At 41.2% G+C, this 24,281-nt stretch overlaps 1 protein-coding gene across 1 annotated transcript in view; it reads right to left on the bottom strand.

Moving 5' to 3' along the window:
• The window catches only part of OXSR1 (oxidative stress responsive 1), a 99,453-nt gene that overhangs the window by 43,115 nt on the left and 32,057 nt on the right, over positions 1-24,281 (bottom strand). The window contains exons 3-4 of the mRNA XM_010006007.1: positions 16,934-17,042; positions 4,315-4,456 (exon numbers count right to left, since the gene is read on the bottom strand). Coding sequence (XP_010004309.1) covers positions 4,315-4,456; positions 16,934-17,042 — 251 coding nt within the window. The remainder of the gene's footprint in view (positions 1-4,314; positions 4,457-16,933; positions 17,043-24,281) is intronic.

Here is a 24,281-nt window from a genome sequence, read left to right as displayed (position 1 = left end):
ACCCCCCCCCCCCCATGCAAGTACTGGTGATATGTATGTGCTCACATACATTCTTGAGGAATTATTTTCTCTTAACATAGGTAAAATAGGCAGACAATTACACTTCAATCCCATGGAAAAATCATCCTAAGGTTCAAAAAAGAAGCTAGGATATTTGGCATAAAACACAGCAAGAGTATTTTTTCCAGGGTCTCTTCAAGGCAACATTCAGTTGGCTGCCACAGCACCCTGCTGCCCCACACTCAAAAAGGTGATTTTGAAGGGACACCAAACTCCTCCCCAAAACATTCCATATGGGGACACAAACTGATCCAACCCCACATATCAAATGTGCGGTTGTACCTCTCACCTCCTAAGAAGTAAAGCAGCAAACAAATTAATAGCTGGATCACTGCCATGCCAGTATTTCCAGTGCATGCAACCCTAAATGACTTCCTAAGCCTTTTTGTTTTTACAGAAAAGCATGAGTATCACATTTATTATGCTGAAATAGGAGAATCTGATTGTATTTGAGCAGTGTATCATTTCACCTGGGCTAACTGAAATATTCAGTTACACAACAGCTAATCATGAACAGAAGATAAGCTCAGAGATAAAAATAGGGAGAAAGACAGAGAGACCTTGTAACAGTTAATCAGCATGATTCATCAGACTGCCATAAAGAGCACCACCTGAAAAAGCCTTGAACTTCTCTCCAACAAGTCCTTTTAAGCAATAAAACCTCTTGGGTTGGTTTTGCTTTAATTTTATTTCCAAGTTAGTCAAACTCCTGCTGATCCCCAAATACACACAAGAATCAGAGTCCAAGTGGGGAAGAGGTGCAACATACCCTGTGTGTCACCCAGACAAGATTAGCCCGGGAACAACCTCTCAGAGCATGTCAGTCTTGCTCAACTTCCATTTAAAAAAAATGTATTTGAGCAGATTCTTGCAGGACAGCTTCACCTGAAGGTTTCTGAGTTGGGTCCTCTTCTCAGCGTGCTGGCTGGTGCCCAAGTATTTAACTCACTGAAGATGAGCTGGATTGTTAGGATTTCAAATTGTCATTGGGATCACCAAGCTACACAGAACACCACAAAAGGAAGAGCAGCAGCTGGCACTGGCACATGGCAACAAAGGCAGAGAGGTGCCAGCTCTTAGATATGGGAGGCAGTGGGGATTTTGGAGAAAGATGGGGATCTTTTGTAATTGTTATTTTGCTATAAAGCATTTCATTAAAATAATGATTCTGCCTTCTTTTTTGTCTTTGCTGTCAGGCTTCAGACACTGTTCCCAACAGCTTTTGCAAGACAAAAAGCAAAATAATATGACTTTGGACAGTGTGGGAGACTTAAGCATTTGCTGTTGAACAATGGCATCTATTCAAGCCCCCGCCTTGCTCTGGCTGTTCATTAGGAAAGTAAACAAAAAATATAATTTAAGCCTTCACTAGATATTTGGCTTTCTAATCTCCACTAGAGAATACTGTCAAGCTACTCCCCTGTCCAAAGCAGGGATTTACTCTTCCATGCAAAGCCAGCTCCCTGAACCTTAATTGAAAGTGGCATTAAGTTCAAGGCGGGTTTATTCAGAGTAAAATTCAGCAGCAGCAGAATTTCATTAAGCCACTCTTCCACGTGCTAACTTAATTTACCCATTTAAGATGATGTATAATTTAAAAGCATTGAGCAGCTCCACTGTCAGACACATTCTCTGACCTCATTGATGATTTACAGCAGTAACAAGCTGTCCCTGCTTCAGGGCAACAGTGTCCAGAAAATTACATTTGGGTCCAGATATTCATCCTTCAATCTTTGCCACCAGCCTGGCTGTCCACCTTCAGGTGTGCTAATCACATTTGTTTCACCCATACTGTGTCTCTAACTTTATCAAGCCATTTTCTCCTAGGACTCATACAAATGAGTTGGGATTTTTACTGTAACCAGATGAACACTTTGCTCTGCTGGATGGCTGCTTGCTCTGGGTTGGTCATTCCAGGTCTAATCAAAGCCCTTCAGTTTTGACCCTTTACAGCTGACCTTGTTTTGGCCTGAAGTTCACCCCACACAGCTGCCCCCCCATCACAGACACTATATTCAGCCCTTCAGCCATCACCTGATGTGATTTCCTTTAGAGCCAGATAGAGCTGACGCAGGGGACCAAAGTTTAGTTATTTTAAACACTTCCTCTCAGAGCATCTCTGGCACAACTGCAAGATTTCCACCTGCCATTCCCATCAGGCATGGCTAACATGATGGCCCCTTGTGTTAAGCAAAATGGGAAAACCATACAGATATTCCTATGCCTGAGGAAAGACCCCATCTGCACTACAACTTTCAACTGTGTTATTCTCAGCAGTGTACACACATCTGGATATAATGCAAGACAGCACGATTAACTCCATTAAGGAAACATGCTTCATCCCTCAGAGGCATGTAAGCTTGCTTTCTGCCAACAGTTAAAAAACCATCCTGTGCATCACAGGTAGGAAACACCACTTTCCTTCTGTATCTTGACTATTACCACTTCTATGAATTTCACAGACCACCCTGCCCCAACACAAGGAGATAATCCAAAGGTGGTGCTTTTCTTTCTGATAAAACACGACGCAACTGTCAGAGCAGCCTCAAAATATAGGGGTGCAACACATGCAAAATAGCTGAGGAAAACCACAACCTGAAGCTGCAGCAATGACACAACTTTGTTTTCTTTGCTCAGGTCCCCTAAATAAGGGAAAATGCTTGAAGCAAACACAGTAAGAATGATCACAGCAGGTTTGGTTCAGTCTGCTTCCAAATGATTAAATATGAATCACATTTTCTTCAGACCAAGCTGTTTGAACATCATATTTTTTCTTAAGTGCAGTAAAAAAAACCCCAACACACGTTCATGTATTTTCTCTAACTTTCACCACAACTAGTTTTGCTGTTTCACTACAGCAAGTCAAATGGAGAACCACCTTCTCTTTCAGTACAGAAATCCCTATGCAACATCTTCAGAAAAACTGATATTTAACAGGTTACTGCTACTTTAACATATCCTTTGAGTTCATCAGATCAGAATATGAAATAAATCAGTCAAGCAAATTAATTCCAAGTCACAGATGAGCACGGTTTTTTAAATTACTTATGGCAAGGGTGAAAATTCATCAGGTACTCACTAAGTTAGTCTATTACTTGAACTTCCCAGAGCTGCCTGAAATCTTATACCTAAAAAACAAAGTTAAGCAACTAGCTGTGAAATCCAAACTGTCTCAGTGAAGACAATCATTCTTGTTCAGTTAGAATTTTAATAGAGATTGGAAACTGAAATTTGTTACTTTTTCAGAGAAAAAATTCCACCATGATTGTTTCCAACCACTTTTTAACCCAAGACAAATCTATAAAAGCCAGCCAGTTAGACTAAAATATGGAATACTAATTTTCTCATTAAAACAATACTTTGGCAAAAACAGTTACCTCCTCTTTCACAGCTATCAGAGAGAGACAAACTTACTTCAGCAAAGCATCAACAATGTTTATAATGACATTGTACCAAACAACAGCCAAGCTCACAAAATTCCCAAGAAAGAAGAGGCTCTTGTTCCCAGCAGCAGAATGTGGCTAGGATGATGTATATTACCCACAAGTGGTATACTCTATTTTCAGCACATCCTCAGGATTGCAAATCTCATTCTTTTTAAGGGAAGAACATACTGACTTAGTATTCTCTCTTCCTGAGCTACACCACACCTTGACACCAGGGAAGAGGAAAACATGATTTAAAAATACCTCCCAAATGACACAGCAACAGAGAAATCCACAAGTTTCAGTGATGCATCAAATCACAGACCATTAGTTTTGCCTAGAGAAGTTTTTCCACCCATTTTGTTTCCTTTTTCTTTTTTAAATGAAATTACCCAAATTCAAATTTAATGGTCTTGCAGTTAGCCTTAAAAAACAAAAATAAAGATCAGGGCTTGAATGGTTCCTTATTAAACTGGTCACTTTGTATGCAGTGCTCTTGGGGACCTGCAGCTCTGCAAGGGACAAACCAGCTGAAATGTTCCAGCTCCAACAACTACACTTTGCAGCTGGATGTTGACATTTGGAAAGACATTCTCTATATGACAACTTTTGATACCTCAAAGTTTACCCAAACTTACCCTAGTCTTAGTATTTTCTAAAGCAGCAGCTACTATATAGACATTTGAGTTCTGAGTTTTGATTAAGCTCCCAACTTTATTTTCCTCTTTCCATGCCCTCACAGCTGGCTGTAGGACGAGACTTAATCTGCTCAACTGTTCTATTTCAGCAACACACATTTTGGGACAAGGATAAGAAAAATGTAGAGTACCTGTGGATTTGTCCATTTTTATGCAGGTAGTCCAGCCCCTCCAGCACCTCCTTAAGGATCGTGGCTATACAGGGTTCATCCAGGACACCAGTCTTGTGCTCTCCTTTGGCCACAATGTGCTTTATAATATCCAAAACAGAGCCTAGATAAAAGAGTTAAACATGTTAAGATAAAATAACTGATTCACAGCTTAGTGTACTTGATTATCACTCAATACACAGGTCTGAGGAATTTATTGGGAGGGGAAGAAATGATGGTCAAGATCAGAGTCAGTAGCTAAAGCCTTTGCTGCAGCAAAGCAGAGGCAATGATGCACACCTCACATACCTGAAGATCCTCAAGGTGGGCTGTAAAATCCCTGTGATCTCAAGTAACTGAGAAGTTACTTGAACAAGCCAACTGTACATACACAGGACTCTTGGAAGGGTTTTAAAGAGATACTGATGCTACAGCTGCTTTAGTACTGAGTCCTTGGAAAAGCAGGAGGGGGAAATGGAAAAAGCAAGGGGCTGCCAGGACTCACAAACCAAAGGCAACAAGTTGATAAAATTAGACTCTTTTTCAGCTCTTACACATTTGATGCAGAAGAATAGCAAGAAAGATCTAATGCACTAAGGGATAACACAGCCCTAAAAGAAAATGATGGAAATTAAAGAGAGAATAAATGAGCATGAATTCTGACAATAAGTCACTTCACTGGATACAAAACTGAAATAGCCTAGATCCTTCCCTAGAAACATCAGTCTCTCTCTCCCAACTGTGGTGTGAATTGCATCATCTTGCATGACAAACCACACTTTATAAAGAACACCATCTCTTTGAATTGCACCCAGGAATAAACGGAATCAGTGACTAGTAACAAGCCTCTTGTGCAAGGTCCTGCTTTCATGTTATCTTGGGTACTGTATCCTTTACATCTGGACTGAAGACAGTCTTCTCAGAACTACACTTTTACTGTTCCAGGATGGGATGTCTAAGCCTGTTTTCCAGGCCTGTGCTATTTAGCCCCTCCAAACTTGGGTTTCTATGGTTTAATGACTGGATTGTCAGCTAGTAGGAGAGCTATGGACACAAAGTAATGTCAGCAGGGCTGAGTTATTCTTAAATAATGAGAAAACCAGGCATGCCTGCAGAGCAGAAATTCCAGCTTTGACTGTCTTTGAACAGGGAAAGAACCTCTCAGCACTAACTGAGCTAGTTTAGAAAAGCTGGAAGTTCATTTTTCCTAACTTCAAACAAAAAAAATGAAAATAAAAATATTTTTATATCTCAAGAGTAGTAAAAGCTGAGGAATAAAAAACTTACTTTCATTAATTTGGTAAACGAGGAATTTACAAGTTTTACCTTGTAAATTCTTGAAGCAAGCAGAAAAATACAATAGAGGTTGGTTTTCTGTTTATTCTTAATGTTAAAGTTGACAAAAAGCTTCTCCCCTTTTAAAATTACTTTATTAACCATCCTATTTGAATGTCTTGGTCAAAACAATCATGCAGATAGGTTTTTGCTTAACAAAGTACTTCACTTTTGGATTCTCACCCAGAAGTGAAAAGGTTGCAGGGTTTGAATCTGAACACAACATGGAAAAGCTTGTTTTGCACAATTTGAAGTGCACAGGAAACAAATGAGTGCGTGGTGTCCCTTTGTTTGTGAGAAATGAATGGCACATGCCAAGTTGATCTATCAGCTTGTTACAGTCAGGAGAGTCACGATCCCCCACTCTGACAAGCCACACACTTCCCTTCTTCTCTGGCCCACCAGAGCCTGCCATCACAGCAGACACCAAGTCACCCGCTGAACCTTTCCCAATAAATAAATGGAGTAAAAAAAGAAACCCCACACATGTATTTGGTTGGTAGTGAGCAAAGTCTTTGAACAGATGAGTTCAGAGCCAATTAAAAGGAGAATATGAAGGAGGAAGGAACACACATTTGCATCCTCCCCAACATTTTATGCAAGAACACTCTTAGCAGTGTTGACCCATCTCTTACCCTGTCTGAGCATGTAAACACACTCATCTTCCAGTGAGTTTTGACATAGGTCTTCATTAGTTAGCCAAAGGTTTCACCCAGCCGTAACTCAGGTTGTTTCAACATTTGTTGGACTTCCTGCAAGGGAGCAAGCTTATCTCTACCTAAGTAAACTGAAACCCCAGACATCAGAGTAGTCTCCCCTTCACTAGTATCTTGCCTTTAGGGTCTAGTGTTTAAGAAAAGGATCCTCTACTGTGTGTCACGAGGACTCACCTGGGATTCTAAAAAGGACATGCTTACAAGCCTCAATTTTTCTTATTTTGGACAAGAGTATTTGTGACACCTAAGAAAAATGCACCAAAAAAGCCTCTGCTGTCAGTGTTCAGGTTTTTGCTCTCAAATGTGCCTTTATCTGGAGAACAAACTGTCACTTGTTTTAGAAGTCCAGTGAAAATGTGGTTCTTCACGTACTCGTTTTGTCCTCTTTCCACCCACAACTCCGCTAGCAGAGTTTGTTCAAAAACATTTTCCTCTCCTGCAAAGGGCTCAGGGAATGTGAGGAGGCAGATCATATGGTGTTCAAATTCATTTGGTCAAAAATGTCCTCTATTTAGCCAAGTCAGAGGTTGTTTTTAATCCAGGAAAGGGGGTGGGGGTTAGACAGACAAGATGGCATGCACAGAGCCAGCCTTCATTGTGAAAGGGTTGATTCACATCCATACTCTATCTGTTCCCAGTCCAGACTGCCACTTTCCAAGAACATTTTTTAAAATCCATTTTCACATTCAGACGTTCAAAGTACTGGAGGAATTTTCCAGTCTTCTACAGAAAGCAGAACAGCAAAAAAGCCATGAGCAAAATACTCAGGTTTAGGAAACAGCAGAAAAGCCACCCCAGAGCCACCTCCCTGTTGAAGAAAGTGTTATTTGGATGATCCCCACTTTGCACAGAGGAAAAAGTTTTGCTACTGGCACAGCAACACCATTTTTTCCACCTCAGACATGAGTAAATTTGGGAGGTAGGTACTGACTCCTGATTCAATTGCAACTTCATCAAGTACAGCACCACAGGATATGAAGAAACAAGCCAGGTTGCATTTCCATACACTGCTTCATGCTGTGTACAAAACCTTCTGGCACTCCAGCCCAGGAAGCCTGACATGGAGCAACTGAATACCCAGATCCCCAAACAGAAACTCAAGCACAAAGATACTTGGAACTTTCACTGATGAAGGAAACACTTTCTGTTAGAAGTCAGATACTGCATTGGATTTATAAGGCTGATGCTGAAATGCTGTCATTCCCAAGGATCTGAGTTAAGTGTGTGACACACTTAGAAGGGCAAGATCTCCACTGCCTTAGGATGGAGACAAATTTTCTCTTAAACCGTATTACACTTGAACAACAGATGAGTAGGTCAGAGCCTCATCCCTAGCCTAAGGGGAAAAGTGACCCTTTTGCACTAAGTGGCCTGTTCCCAGTCCAGTAATATGTTAACTGCTAGAAACTACTTTGGCAGTTTGGAGAAATTCCCACTGACTAGAAAAGGGGAAACAACTCCCATTTTCAAGAAGGGGAAAAAAGGAAGGTCCAGGGAACTATAGACCAGTCAGTCTGACCTCTGTGCCCTGCAAGATCATGGAGCAGATTCTCCTGAAGGTTCTGTAAGACATGAAAAGCAAAGGGGTGATGGTGACAGCCAACATGGCTTCTCCAAGAGCAAATCCTGCTTAATTTGTGCACCCTCCACAAGTTTGCCAACAACACCAAAGTGCATGGTGAGGCCGACACGCTGGAGGGATGGGAGGCCTTCCAGAGGGACCCTGACAGGCTTGAGAGGTGGGCTCATACAAACTGCATGAAGTTCAACAAGGCCAAGTGCAAGGTCCTACACCTGGGTCAGGACAATTCCAAGCACAAATAAAGACTGGGTGGATAATGGTTCGAAAACAGTCCAGAGAAGAAGGACTTATGGGTGATGGTGGACACGAGCAGAAGCTGGCAATGTTTGCTTGCAGCCCAGAAAGCCAACCACATCCTGGGCTGCATCAAAAGAAGTGTGGCCAGCAGGTAAATGGAAGTGATTCTCCCCCTCTACTCAGCTTTTGTGAGACCTCTGCTGCACTCCTGTTCTAGAGCCCCCTACCTAAGAAGCTGCTGGGGAAAGTCCAGAGGCCACAAAGATGATGGGAGGGCTGGAGCATCTCTGCTATGGAAACAGGCTGAGAGAGTTGGGGTTGTTCAGCCTGGAGAAGAGAAGGCTCCAGGGAGACCTCATAGTGGCCTTCCAGTACCTGAAGGGGCTACAGAAAAGATGGGGAGGGGCTTTTTACGTAGTGAGAGGACAAGGGTTAACGGATTAAAACTGGAAGAAGGGAGATTTAGCTTAGACATCAAGTGAGACATTGGAAGAGGTTGTCCAGAGAAGCTGTGGCTGCCCCATCCCTGGAAGTGTTCAGTGCCAGGTTGGATGGGGCCTTGAGCAACCTGATCTAGTGGAAGGTGTCCCTGCCTCTGGCAGAGGGGTTGGAACTGGATGATCTTTAAGGTCCCTTCCAACTCAAAGCATTGTATGATTTTAGGAAATTAACTGGAAACTAATTCAGCCGAACTAGAGCCAAGGTCTGATCTACACAAAAGCAGGTGCTTCACAAATCTATCACCCTGTTTCTAAACACCAGCATGATTCCAGTTACTCAGTTTAAGAGTAACTGGGGAAGTTAAGAGTACATCTGAACATAGTTGAATCTCTGCTTAAATATAGGTTTTGTATGGATTTGTGTGCTTCAGGTGCCACCTGTTCAATCTCATCAGTAAGACAAGAAGTCTCCCATAATCTAGAGGACAATGACATTCACACAGGAAATATGGCACCCATTCTGTATCAGAGAACAAAAAGAAAAAAGAAACCACTCCAAGGTGTTTTGAAAAATAATAATTTGACTCCTATATAGATTAAATTTTCTATTTCAGGTAACACTGAAGTACTCTAGTGTCTGTTATATATGGTACTACATTTGATTACAACAGTTCCCTCTTGAGTTTTCCAAGTAGAAGCTACAGAAACACAGCACAGAGGATCGGGCTTAAGCTGAGAAAAATTAAATTTGGCCAAGACTGACTGGAAAACTCCTCCAAGCCCAGAAGGGAAAGCATATCAGGAAAAGACAAAACAAGACAGAGGGAAGAACCAGAACTGGAGCCTAAATGTAAATAATGCTGTCATTATTAAGGATGTTTAAAGAAGTCTGGTGATGAGCAACTGATCTCAAAGCCCTAACAGAAGACAAAAGAAAGGAGAGGACATTTAGAGATGAATGTGGGGAAAAAAAAGCAGCTATGAACAAATTCCTGCCCATCAAATATATACTGAGCAGCACACCAAGAGGAAGTCTTCAAGATATTGTGCAACCTGATAAGGCATTTCACATTATTCATCATTCACTGTTAATTAAAGTGTCTCATTAAAGTGTCTCAGTATGATCTGACACCAACCACAAACTGTATTGCATCTACTTAGTAAAGCCCAATCTCTCAGTGCAAAGTGATACAGCAATTGAAAGTTAATTGGTTTTCTGCTCAAACTCACAAGCTTCCTAGTCTGCTCTGAAAGCTGCTAATGCAATAGCTCCTAATGACAGTGGAAGTCCCCAGGAACTCACTGTACAGAGACTTAATCTCACTCAACCAAACCCAACCTCTAACTATTGAAGGTCAAAGACAAATGCAGTGAGCAGCTTTTTCTGGGGTCCCTATTGCTCACACCAGTTCTGCAGCAGAGAAGCTAATCTCTGTCCAGCTGCACAACTGGAACAGACACCTCCTGCTACCTCCACTGCCCTCAGAAATGAAAAGCAGGAAGCCCCACAGTTTGCTTTTCCCTTTTTGGCATGGCTGGACTCCTATCTCCTTAGGCCTGACTTGATCCACAGAAGCCAGTTCTAACTTTGCATAAGCAAGCAATTGATTTCCACCCATGAGAGCAGGATCTGAGTGACAAAGACACAAGAAATCCCCAAGCAGACCAATAGCCTGAATTTTTAAGAGAGGGATGCTCACTTTTTGTGCATTGATATCAGGCAGACCATTTGCAAAGAAGTATCCTGAGATCTAGTCAATGCAGCTCTGTCCTGCACCCCATACTTGTACCCAGTAAAACCATCTCCTTCAACACCTGGTACCATGTGCCACTCCAGTGTTTTCTTCAGCAGCAAAACCAGATTAAAGAGCTCCCCAGTTCACCACCTCCATGTTGTCCCAGTGCATCTGCTTACAAAGCCATACTGTAAATGAGATCACTGCAATAACTGGTAACACCATTTTCCAGGCAGGGTGGAGACAGGGCAGCCAGGAACTTCTTAAACCAGCTTCACTGCTGGAGAAAACTTGTATAATCACACCCTAGGGGCAAGAAGTCCTAATTGTTCCACTGATTCACTTTCAACAGCAAGCCACCGCAATCACCACACTTCCTGTTCCAAATCCAGAGCTCTTTGACCTCACCTACATCAGCAAGCACAGAGAATGGCATTTAGGAAGCCTGCTGCTGGTGTTCCTCCTCAGGAGAGGGAGAAAGTATCCAAGTCCTCAGTGACACTGCTTAATGCTTCAGCATGTGGGACTGAAGCAGAGAAGGGTACGAAAACCTGAGCAGAAAGGAAAGCTGGTTTGGAAGATTACAGATAAATGCCAGGGTATTACAGCTGGAATTTTATATGCACCCAGAGGCAAAAGAAATGTGCAACAGAGCTAGGTGCATGTTATAGTATAACCTAAGTGACAGGACAAACATAAAGGAGTTTTCATTTAACTTATCCTGTAAATTTGTCTGGAAAGCAGAACAAAAATAATATTCTGACTTAATTTCCAACAAAAGAAGCAGGTAACAGTACCTGGACTGATTTGCCATTTAGAGGCTGGGCATCAATAGGCTGGAAAACTGCACTGAGGATCACTACACAATTTTGTGAGAATCAGTACCTGTCCCAAACCTGATGGACACTGATGCCCAACGTGCTGCATCTTTGAGAACCAGGAGTTGGTGGGATTCATTGCTGCTTCTCTTAAAACATTTCAGCAGAAGTCAGTGGATTTGGTGAGCCTGACTGTCAGAGCCAAGAATTAAATCTGCATCTTGTCAGCCTCTGACAGAGAAAGAAAATGCAAAACAATAAAGAACAGCTGCTCAGATTCAGTACTTCTGAGGCTGAGGAATACAGACAGCAAAAGAACACCAAAGTAAAGGTAAGAAAGGTAAGAACAAGTTATACAAAATAAAGGAAAAGACACAATCTAAAGTAGACTGCTGGGGTTCTGGTTTTGAAGTCCCTTCTTAACCCTGGTTAAACCACCTCTTCAGAGAGGGGAAGTTAAAGAAACTTCCACTTTTTGCTTCCTTCCCTTCAGAGCACTTGCATGGATGTGTAAGAAATAGGACAAAATATTGTATTATATTGCTTCCTACCTTAAAGGAGGCAAAACAGTCTATTGCAGTTGAGTCTGAAGCATATATAGGAGAAAATCTGAAGACAAACTTTTTTTTCATACTTTTCCTGTTACAGCTAGGAATGGCAATATGTCGACACACTTCATATTCTGCTATCATGTACAGTCCTTATCATTTTCTGCCTCTAAATTACCCCATCCTTAATTGTTTGAAATTAAAGACCCTCCAGATGGACTCAAGATAGTGTAGCTGTCTCCTAACAAAATAATTCAAAATAAACACAAGGCTTTCTAAAAACCTGTGGGCTTACACTTTGACCATAACTCACTGCTGGAATTAAGAGTGGCCAGATCAGAAGTTAACATAGATGAAGTAGAACAAGATGTCCTGTCTCACTGGTGGAGACCTAAGATTTGCCATAGCTCCCTTTGGGTCTGGTTTGCTGAACTGCTCGCCAAGCACTTTATCAGATAATCAAGATCAAAGGTTGAAGAAAGAAGTTGATCAGATAATCATAAAAACTTTTGGTAAATACAAGTTTTAACTTGCTTCAATACAGTAATCTCCTTAGCAAACTTAATTAGGAGCCTTTGAGAATGTAGAAGATCCGAGAGGCCTATATGGAATTGTTTCATTATTTAAAGGATCTATATAGTTTAAAAATATTTTGGAGGTCTCATCTGCTGTAGGCTAGGACAATAAAAATAATTGTATGATGTAGCAAGCCACCACAGGCAGCTGCTTCATACAAGCAACTGTTTTGTAGAGTTCACCATGGCCTTGGGTCACCTGAGAAACAAGAGCTCCTGTTAAAACCAGCAAGAATTTAGAGGAGCAAAGAGGTCACAATCAGAAAAAGCACAAGAAGGACAGCTGCTCCTCTTTCTGCTAAAAAGCCACAGGAGTTAGAGAGAAGGACTGGGCTTCAAATGGCTTTAAAAAGGCATGAGTAAAATTCACAACAGGGGAATGCCACCAAGGCAAAGAGCAGGTTAGCAGTTGTATAGAAATAGCCACTGGAGTTGAGTTAGGAGTAACATTGAACCAAGAGGCCAAGGTGCTAATTGACATTGCTAAGCTCGGATCCCTACAAAATCCTTTTGTCAGAAAGGCTCTGAAATTTCTACTGAGGGGAACAGAAACAGCAGATACTTCACAAACCCAACTCAGGCACACCTCACCAGATCTGAAAGAGAGTGTCAGAACTGGACTCACCGGCACCTCTTGTCACTACCAGCTGGATATCATCACAGCCACATTTCTGCCATCAGCAATAACTATGCTCTACATCTGCTTCAGTGCCCAATCTGCCAGTTCAAACTGCTTTCAGCAGAATCTTCAACCTCAGACTTGGCTCTGATGCAGATCAGCAGTTGTGTGTTACTCCCCAACAGCTCAGCAGTACATCACCTCACTGCTGATGACTTTTAGAGGTGGAAAATGGTATCTTCTACCAACACAGTACTTGTGAAGTAGAAACAAAAGGTTCTGTTTCAGCAACAAGCCAGCAAGGAAATTAAACTGCCTTTGAGGGTACTGGTGGGCTGCTCAGAGGAGCACAGCACTGTCATCCAACAATACTCTCATGGATTTAGAGAATCTTCCCTTAGAGACATTTCTAAAATACTTGCACATGTGACTAGGTTAAGATTTCAACAAAATTACTACAACCAGAAAATAAATTGCACTTAGAACAACAGGTTTGCCTGAGAGACTGGTCTGTCTTGTTGGTTGTTTATCAAGGTAATAAGGTCAGTTTAAGCTGAAATTTAAACTATTTTCAGCCTGAAGACACATGTAAACACACACTGATATTGATGGAAGAGAAGCATTAAGAGCCTAAATTTTTACCCAGAAGAGATTCTCAAGTACAAAAGCCACAAACAAGATACAGAATAGACATCAAAACAGATTTGACATATGCCTATTGGGATGTACAAATCTCAGACCATGCTCTCTGAATAGTTAGACAGAATAAAGAAGTCAGCCTGTTACTTATTTTTTTCTTCTTCCTTTCTGGTTTATAAAAGCAGCTCAAAGGTTTTTCCTGTTGAGAAACCCAAATAATTATTTGTCCCACCAGATGACAGATGACTACAAAACTAGTCCATTTATTACTGATAAGTAGTAAGCTAAAAGGAATGAGAAGCAGTTTTACAGTGTCTCTTGTTACATAAATCACTCAGCCTAAAAACTACGGGAAATAGTCTCATTAAAAGTGAAGGAAAAAGCCCTTCAGTCAGAAGGCTCTGATGCACAAGTTTTTTCACCCATCCTCAAGATTATCCTGTAGAATCTGCCTACAAGAACTAAAATGAGATCTCCGAAATACAGCCATGAAAACAGTATAAAGTGTAAACAGCTGAAAAATACCTTTCAAGGTACCTTCCTGCATAAAAAGTAGTGACAAGTCATTCTCTAAAAGTCTTTTTGTCTATTTTAGCAATAGTTCCCATCCCAAAATGTTTTATTTCAAGTGAGAAAATTTAACACTGGCTCATAGAAATGTTATGGGTGAAAGAAAACACTCATTTCATGACTCTAGCCTTCAACATATGCAACAGAGTAAACGCCAGTGAGATGTCATTAACATGAGCTGTCAATGTGCACATGAAGCCCAGAAAGCAACTGTATCCTGGGCTGCACCAAAAGCAGCATGGCCAGCAGGTCAAGAGGTGATTCTCCCCCTCTACTCTGCTCTGGTGAGACCCCACCTGGAGTATTGTGTCCAGTTCTGGAGTCCCCAACATAAGAAGGACATAGAACTCCTTGTGCATGTCCAGAGGAGGCCACAAAGATGATCAGAGGGCTGTAACACCTCTGCTACGAAGACAGGCTAAGGAAGTTGGGGTTGTTCAGCCTAGAGGAGGCTCCGTGCTGACCTTAGAGCAAATTTCCAGTATCTGAAGTGACCTACAAGAAAGCTGGGATAGGGCTTTTTACACAGGTGTATAGTGAGAGGACATGGGGCAATGGTCTGAAGTTTAAAGAGGAGAGATTCAGGTTGGACATTAGGAAGAAGTTATTTCCTGTGAGGGTGGTGAGATGCTGGAACAGGCTGCCCAGGGAGGCTGTGGATGCCCCATCCCTGGAAGTGTTCAGTGCCCGGTTGGATGGGGCCTTGAGCAACCTGATCTAGTGGGAGGTGTCCCTGCCTCTGGCAGGAGGGTTGGAACTAGATGATCTTTAATGTCTCTTCCAACCCAAACCATTCTATGATTCTATGGTTCTAAGTCCTACTTCACTGAAAGTACCCCACTTAATGCCAGAGCTGCAGAAGAGTCAGTTACCAGTCTGGATAATGTAGAAGCCCATTCAGTGTGAATATTAAATGATAAACAGGTCATCACTCACACCACCAAGTGGCTGGTTCTGAAGCCATTATTATTTTCCTAGACATTTTCCAGTCTGGCTTTTACATTTGTGGTACCTTGATAACAAGATAGTCTGATTTTTTTTTTTTCTAGTTTTACACCAAAAAAACAAACCACACAAAAATTAGCACAAACAGAAGCAACATTTGGAGTTAAAAGTACAAGTCCAATCCTGACTTTGTTCTGACAGAAAACTGCTGTGAAAATACTAATGCAGCTGTGCATTTTCTTCAAAGGGGTTGTGTGCTCTCCTGAAAGATATCCAGAACACTGCTGCTTCCACTCCTGCACCCCTGAAATGTCATTTCTTTGTGTTATTTCTTCAACTCCCCAAAGACACTTTTAATACACTTTTTATACACACAGCAAAACTTCTTGCACTAAGCTGGTAGGGGATTCTTTGACACACAAAGACCAATCGTATCTTTAATGACCTATGTGTCCCTCCAGGAGAGGGGATTGCTTAATGACACACGAGCACATGAGACATTACAAACCCTTTAAGACTGACTTAAGTTGGCATAAAATTTGATTGCCCCCAAGAGAACTGCTAAAATTCTCTACAGATGATCTTCAAAGACACGTGTTTTATGGTCATTGTCAAGCTCTTGTGGAAAAAGCCAGCAGGTTTAGCCAGATTTTTCCACATCATCTTCTCACATTTTACAGGCCTTACTATTAAGCCAAGAACAGAGAAGTCAAGAAGTTTTTTTTCAAAAAGCAAGAAAACAGTTGGATTTTTTTCAGATTTCAATTCCTTTTCACTAGGGTGCCAGGAAAATCAAGACTCCCTGAAGACAGGCCTAAGATTTAGTAACAGTCTTCTGTGTTATCAACCAGAATTTGATTCCCTTTCTTGTCTCAACTGTAACTTAAACAGGGATCCTGGAAAATATGATGACATCAAATAAGCATTACTGATAAGTTTTCAAACTCTCTCTCTCACACACAAATGAAAAAGCTGTTTCTTCAGTTTCTGAGCAAATGAAGCCAGAAAGAGGTATGTTTCCATGGCTCTCTGTTAACTAGGTGGTGACCTGAACACTACACAAATCAAGCTGCACCCACACTGATCTTCTCCTCCTTTTTAAGGCCATAAACTGACATTCTAGGAGTATCTCTGCCCAAAATAGAGGTGATTTAATGTTTCTCACAAGAGCAGCATATACACAAATATGTTAAAATATCAGTAGATTAGCTGGTTACTAACAAGCCATTAGCACCATGCAGGCCTCCGAGCTGCAAGTGAGAAAAATGTCAAGGAATGGGACTTGCAAGAGCAGCTGCAATTCTCACAATAAAGCTAGTGGAAATTCCTGGGCTCAGTGGAGTTAGTTGCACACCCCTCTAGTTCAAAATCAAGTTTATCCTAGGCTTACAAAGCAAGATAAAGAAACTTTTGTTAACATGACCTGAGAAGCATCATTTCCGATCCATTTTTTGAGAAGACAACAGTGAGCTATTTCCTGGAAGTTTAGGATGGTTTCAACAACTACATCTGCACTGAAGTTTCTCTTGTCAATGTCTGAAATCATATGCTCCAGTTTTCAAATACTCAAGTGAGTAATTCAGTAAATACATACAGAACTCTATGAAATACTGTCAACAGGGAGGGAGAAAAAAAGCTAGCACAGTCATGTAATTAGGTGTTATTACTGATGTAAATAGCATGTGAAGTTATTTCTGAGTGGAATGGATTAAAGTTAAATATTATTATTCAAATGTCTCAATTCTCACGTGGAAAGCTTAGGAGGAAAACAAGGGAAAGGGTGTTAAAAGGAGACAGCTTTTTATGTTGCCTTTTAAGGGTAAAGAAATTGGACCACTCACCTCCACTAAGTAACTTCATCACCAGCCAAAGCTCATCTTTCACCACAAATGAAGTGTAGTAAGATACAATGTTGGGGTGATGGCACTGACTCATGGCTTGAATTTCTTTCTGCAGAGAAAAATAAAGCATTAGCAGTTGGACCCAGTGATTATTGTTTCTCAGGCACAGAAATTTTCTTCCTTGAAACACGATGTCTGAAGAAAGTGCAAAGAAAAAGGATACCTAGAAGCTAAACATAGAAAATCCAGACATAATCTTCAACATTCAGCCTGAACTATAATAGGCCCAAAAAGTATTTTAGGGTGCTCTTCCTATTTCTCTAGAAAAAAAAAAACAAAGTTGACCAAAAAGCAGTTGGGGCAAGGGCAACACAATGGTCACAATCAAAACACTTCCATGCATCTACAACATAGTATACACCAAAATTCACACCAGTTTGTAACCTAAGAAGTTCATGAAACTCCTCTTTTCAGTGAGACTTTATACAACAGATGCTTAATCAGTTGAGGACTATAATTTGGATGAGAAAGGGAAATATTTGTGTATGGGAAGAAAAGGCCTCTTATTCCTAATGTTTCTTCCCAGCAGGAAAGCAGATGGCTTAGCTCAAGCAGATTGAAGGCAAAAAGCATAGCTATATCTTTTCTCATTGTGGAAGAAAAGGGAAACCAGCTTGTCATTAGAAAGTGGTTAGTTACTACAAAGTACATTCACAAAGTTATCAGATAAGTTGTTTGAGTCTTGACCGTGATTCGTATTAGATTTGGTTATAGGTCAAGTGTTGAAGTTTTCCAGGTTATGGGGGGAACACCACCACAGACAACATGGACTGATTGTTCATTATGCAAGCACAAATCACCAGTCTGGACAGAAAGCCTCCCAGTTTGCCCATAGACAAAAGCTGTCCATTAAGCCAAGCCTGGCACCCTGCACTACCATCCAGCTGGGCCTTTGTGCTTCAGCCAAGGCGGCAGCTGCAGCCAAGCCCCTAAACCTTTCAATTTGAACCCTCCAACATCAACCCATGTCAGACACTCCTCCCTTGGCATCCTGAACTTCTGCTCTCAACTAAGAAATTCCTTCACTGAACATATGGATGCCACTTCACAAAGGTTTACTTGCTACTCGCTGCTTGCTGTCAGCCCCCTCCCCATCCACTGAGTCAACTGAGCCCCATAACCCCAAGCACACAAGAGAAGATCCTTCACACCCTGATCCTTTCCTCCCCAGTGCAATGAAGTACAAGAGAAGGCTCCAAGAAGGTTTAGGGGCTTGGCTATGTCTAGGATGCCCCAAAGATGCAGCATATTCTGCTCCTGCTCATGTACAAAGCTTTATTTGTGCCTGGGCATAGAGTAAAGGCACACTGCTTCCCTCTTGGCAAGCCTTTAGCTGGCAATCACAGCAACAAAGAAACATGCTAATGTTGATTTATCCACTTTAATACTGCTTTTCAGGGAATAGGTGCATTTGAGGAATCAAACACAATTGGTTCCTCTTTCTGCTTCCCAAAAAGAGGCATTGACTTTCCAAGAAAACTCCAACAAGCAGATTAAAGAAAAATCCTTCTAAACAGGAAAGGATATTTGAAAAAGCAGGGACTAGGCTATTTGTCTTGGTATAGCACACTCGTTGACTAAAAACTACTCTGTGAAAATAAATACAGCCTGAAACAATATCCTCTGCTTACTCTGACAGCTCCAGATCCCTTCCTTTCAAACACTTGTGTCAAACTGTTTTTCAAAAAGGAAATAAATCAGCACCTCTAGAGTTTTCTAATGCCTTCTAGTTAGGTTTCTTTGCAATGCAGGAAAAAAAACCCCTCAATAACCAAAGCTGGCAACAAAAATGGTCTTTTTACTCCCTTGCTCCAAATTTCTACCAGGGGATGGATGGGAACTGGGGCCCTGGATAACACAGCTCAAGCTCAGTGACTGGTTTGTGCCCTGGCACACACTTTGCACAAAACCTGGCTGGGCTGCTGTCTGTAAAAGAGCAGCACTTGAGTCACACCACCTTTCCAAAACTCACTGAGCTCAGAATTTTGAACTCATTTAATTACCCTGGGATGTTTCTGGACTTGTTCAGAGCACTGGACTGAGCCCCTAATTAAAGGATCCATAAACCTGACATTGTCTCAGCCATTAAGCCCAAGATTAGCATTTAGCCTAAGGCTTTAAATTCATTTTACTTTTTTTTCTTTTAAACATGCAAGCAAATTCAGGTGCCCAGATTGACAATTAAAGAAACCACACATACGCAGGAAGAAGCAAGCAGGATGCTGACTAGTTAATAATCATATCAACCAGCCCTATCTAAAATACACCCTTTGCAGAAATGATCTAGAGGAGCTGCTTTTATCTTTTCCTAGCTAGATCACTCAAAACATTTTGAGCCAGCTCCCTGGGAGATCAAGAGAGTAGTACAAGAAATATACACAAACATTTCAAATTTTATATATATTCATGTATCCCACTGGAATTCAGGAGATGGTGAGACAGTCTGGACCACGTTTACTTAGGAGCCTAGATCTGGATCAGATCTTTGCCATTGGAGCAGCTCTGCACTACAGCATTTTGCAAGCATTCCATGATGCTTAGTTACTATTTCATTATTTTCCAAGAACTTCCTCTTCCTTTATTACCAGTCTGCTCCCTGAGCTGGGAAGAACAAGTTTGTTTCTTTTTCTTTTTTAAAAAAAGCTCAAGTCTGTCATATGCTCTGGTGTGCAAAGGGGCGGGGGAGGGGATGTGGAAAATCACAAACCTGATCTGTGCAATTAAACACCTCTGCCAACCAGTGGATGTGTAACACAGGCAGATCAAACCATTTCTCACACACTGTAGCTCAGCTCTGATTATCTGTATGACAAGCTATGATTTCCAGCGTTATTACATTATTACCAGTAAGAACAGCAGTCAGGCAGACATCCCCTCTCACCCACAGATCCCCACCCTATTTTCAGTAATTTTCTAGGCTAATCTCTCACCAGCTACATCAAAGCTTTGTTCCTCTTCACCCCCACAGAGGGGACCAACATCCTGGAGGCTCAACTCATACAATTGTTTTAACCGATCGTGGCAAATCACAGTGGGCTTTGTGGTTTAAACACCTCCTCCCTTGACTGAAACCAAGCCAATTTTGTTGTAGAGGCAACAGTGCGTGATACAGCAGGACAAATGCAAGGACTGAAGAGCTGTAGCTACAGCAAGAATCACAATCAAGCATTGCCAGGGAGCTCTGCTCAAAAGCATACAAGAAAGAGGGAGCAGGAGGGGATTAAAATGCAACAACAGCCTTTCTCTGTGTATAGTAAGTGCATCTTCAATACCATTTCCAAAGTTTTTCAAAGAGTTTGCTGCTCTTCAAACACAATAGTCAAAGCAGACAAAGATTTCTTCTTCCCACCTCCTCCCTAAAAAGACTGCTATCCACAAATTACACAAAAAGAACTAACGAAGTTACAACTGTGCTTCCTCTCACATCAAAACTATATTGGAAGACTCCTAATAAAAATCTCAGCAAATTCTACACCTTTGTAACGATGACAGTGCTAAACATCACAAATTATCTGGGCTTTTATATACAAGTTAGAAAATTTTATATACAAGTCAGAAACTTATATACAAGCTAGGAAAATTGCTTTATTCCTGCTCTGCCAACATTCCTGGGTCACTTAGTACAAGCTCCTCAAACCAGCTACAGATCAGCCCTCCCATCCAGTTGCTGGTGTACAGACATCCCCACGCTTGATGGCTTCAGTTATGAGGCTCAACCTTGCTGCCAATTCCCCATTTCAGGATCCATAAATTACACTGCCTTCTGCTCAGCTATGGAGAATGAATTACTGACAAACACATGTCTAGACACAGGCAATGGTTTGGAGATTGGTTACATACTCACCCCAGGCTAGATATTAAAAATATCTGTACTGTCAAATACCAAAAGCAAAAAGACTGGGATTAGCTATAAAGGCCTCTGTATCTTCCATTAAGGGTTCTGATGAATGTTTTCAGCACTTCTGTGGGCAATAAAAGAAGCATTTCAAGGCCTGTGAAATACTAATAAAACTGCTGTGAAGTATAATTTAGAATTGTAAGAAACCTATTAGTCTCATGTAAGTCAGACATACTTCTGGAGATCTGCTATTTTGAAAGTAGGTTTATTTGCTCACTGACATACAACTGAAGTTTGAGTTAACAGGAGCAAAGACACAAAGAAGGTAAGTTTAAGCTACTAGGCTGAACTTTCTCACTGGTATTTTCTGTTCACATCATCACCTTGTACTCTCCTGTTTATCTGTCCCTGAGGCATGTAGCAAAGACACTTGCTTTCAAATACAAGGATTAAAATAATCATTTACTTGTACTTCCTACATGTTGACATGGAACTCAAGAGATCCAACAGCAGCAGTAAGCTTTTCTGTGGCTACCTGCAACTGCAGAGGGATCCAGAAGAAAGCTATGAACTTGGCTACCCTGTCTGAAGGCAATCACAACCATAAGAGAACTGGGGAGAAAAAGCATGCCTGTGGGGGGGAGGCAGCAATAAAAATCAAAGCAGATCAGATGTGATCTCCCCTTTCAATAGGAAGGACCAATGCTCCAACTATGGCTGGCAAAGAACTTAATCTCTTTGCTGAAATCTCCAGGCACAAGGCATTAAAGCTCTTCTTCATCCTTTTAAAGCAGGATTTAGAACTCTGGTTCTACAGGCAGTCATAAGTGTTCAAATTTTGCTCCAAATGAAATTCTAACGGTTTAACTAAATGGCTGTCAAATTGAGACTATTCATTCCCTTTTTTAAACTTTACATAAAAAAATTCCATGTTCCCCTACCACAATCAACATGAGAAGCTTTTCTGGAAGGAGATGAGGAAAGAGCACAGAGCTCAAAATCAGAGATGATCATCCATTTTCCATGGTCTGATGATCCAGTTCAGATCCTTACCTCAAAATGTGGCTACAGGAGATAGACTGGCACAGTTTAAAAGGGTTTAAATTAGCTCATCCAGAGAGCAACAGTGGAAAAGACATTATTCTGAAAGGACTAAGAAGTTTTCCTCCACAAATTCATTTTAGGTGATGGGCACAAACAACCCCCATGGCAAATCATTCAGCAGTTACCCATTTCAGTGGCTGGTTTTAGGCATCACTAAGTGGTCGCTCTCCCTGTCAAGGCCCTGCAGTATTAATGACAATGTACTGGAGGAAGTAGATGTTTAAAGTGTTATGGTAAAACAATTAATACACACCCATTTTATCTTGGTTTCAGTCATGAAGCAAATAGGCAAGTGACTGACTCATCTCACAGATAAAAATGAAGCCAACTTTACCTACCTTGCCAATTAACATATTGCTGACCCTTATGGTTGTTCAGCTCAATATCCAGTGCTTACAGCTCAACATTTTAAACTTGTGATAAGTCCATGCAGTCAATTGGAAAAATCTCCAAAGTTATTTACATCCACCTTCTCATGCTCATCCAGTCCAAGTGAAGGGAGACATCCTACATTCAGGATTTCACCCATCAGTAATCCTCATGTTCATATGGAACTTTACAAAAAACTCTGTGACCAGCACAGTAATTAAGATTTCTGTTGTTGCTGCTTTGAAAAGCAACACAATGAAGTTGCAACCATCTTAGATTTAAGTCTTTTGTAAAGCTCAAATCCCATCATTCAAGAAACACATAACATGGCATATCAAATAATCATGCAGAAGGCACCCATTATACACGAGACTCTCTGGCACTGACACTTGGGGACTTTTTCCCCTGGATCAAGGATAAAGATCCTTGGGACTGAAAATTCCCGTAAGATGGCAGGCATGGATGAAACACCTGTACTATTTCTACAGCAGTCTGCTGCTTTGTTCCAAACAACATTATAGTCTGGTTAATTCACTTGTAGGAACTGCTCTGTCAGATCAAAGCCAGTTCAATATCCTGTCCAAGTCTTCAAAAGAAGGTGTAAAACCCTGTAACAAGTAGTTATACAATTATCTGCCCAGAGGGAGGACTTCTGACTAAGCCTGGGCAGTTAACAGTTGGCTTATGCTTTAAACCAGGGGAGTTCATAATCCTTTTTTTAAATCCTATCTAATTTAACCTTCTCAAGTATAGGTTGATTTATTTAATCTCACGCAATGTTTGATCTCCATATTATTGGTAGCAAGCTCCCCAGGTTAATTCCATGAAATTCAAAAGGACATTTCTTTATATTGCACTTACAGTTGCTTCTGTAACTGCCCTCTGATCACAGCAGTGGAAGAGTAGTACCTTCACTTCAGTCCTCTTATGTGCAGACCTATCAGACAGCTCCACCAGTCATAGAATCACAGATTCATAGAACTATTCAGGTTGGAAAAGACCCTGGGGATCACCAAGTCCAACCATCATCCCTACTCTACAAAGTTCTCCCCTAAACCATATCCACCAACACCACATCCAAACAACCCTTAAACACATCCAGGAATGGTCTAGTCTCTGGATTAGGAAGAGTTTAGTCTCTTCCTAGAAGCAGCAACAGCACATGCTCCTTCCTGAACTTGTCACCTGCTGAATCACTTAGGAACTGAACACAGAAGTTCTCCACGGCTGGCAAAGCCCAATGCAAAATATCCCATAGCTTATGTTCTACTCTGTTTTTCAACTTTCCTACTTTCAACTGCCCAGTGAACAACCCACATCATCCACTACACTCAAAGCATGGAGGAAAAAAAAAAACACCTAGATGAAATAAAGCTAAATCAGCTTTAACTGCATGAAAACAAAGTTTGCTGGACAGAGGAGAGATTTAAGGTAATTTATAAATAATTCCTTAAAACAAGGAAACACAAGATCAAAGCTTGAAGCATGGTTATCTTGAGGCAGACCATGGTTTCAAGGACTGGCAACAGTAGCAACACTATCAGCATCCCACAGAGCAGAGGAGAGGCAAGAGCAAAACAAGACAGTGAACAGTGTCTAGAAATTAGGTACACCACAAGAGTGGAGTGTTTTCAAGGACACACCAAAATGCTGCATAAGTTTAACTACTGTGGGTTGCAAGACAAGTAATAAGTGGAACTTAAATAACAAACAACTAAGTCCAAGACCAATTGTAGACAATGCTGCATTTGACCACCTCTCCACACATTCCACTTCCAGTTAAACTGGTGAGCAAGAACCACTATAAACTACATTGTACATTTTTTTCCTCCTAGGAAAAATTTGAGAGCATTCAAGAACATACAAGGAAAAAGATAAAAACCAAGCACTTAAATAAATTCCTGACTAACATCACCTAATTCAGTAGCTGGGCTAGAAAGAGCCACATCTCTGAATTTCATTACTCTTGCCACTCTA

This window comes from Chaetura pelagica, unplaced genomic scaffold (assembly GCF_000747805.2).
Source record: "Chaetura pelagica isolate M959 unplaced genomic scaffold, ChaPel_1.0 scaffold199, whole genome shotgun sequence".
Lineage (NCBI taxonomy): Eukaryota > Metazoa > Chordata > Aves > Apodiformes > Apodidae > Chaetura > Chaetura pelagica.
Note: the sequence above shows the minus strand (reverse complement) of the source record. Positions and strands in the feature narration are given on the sequence as shown.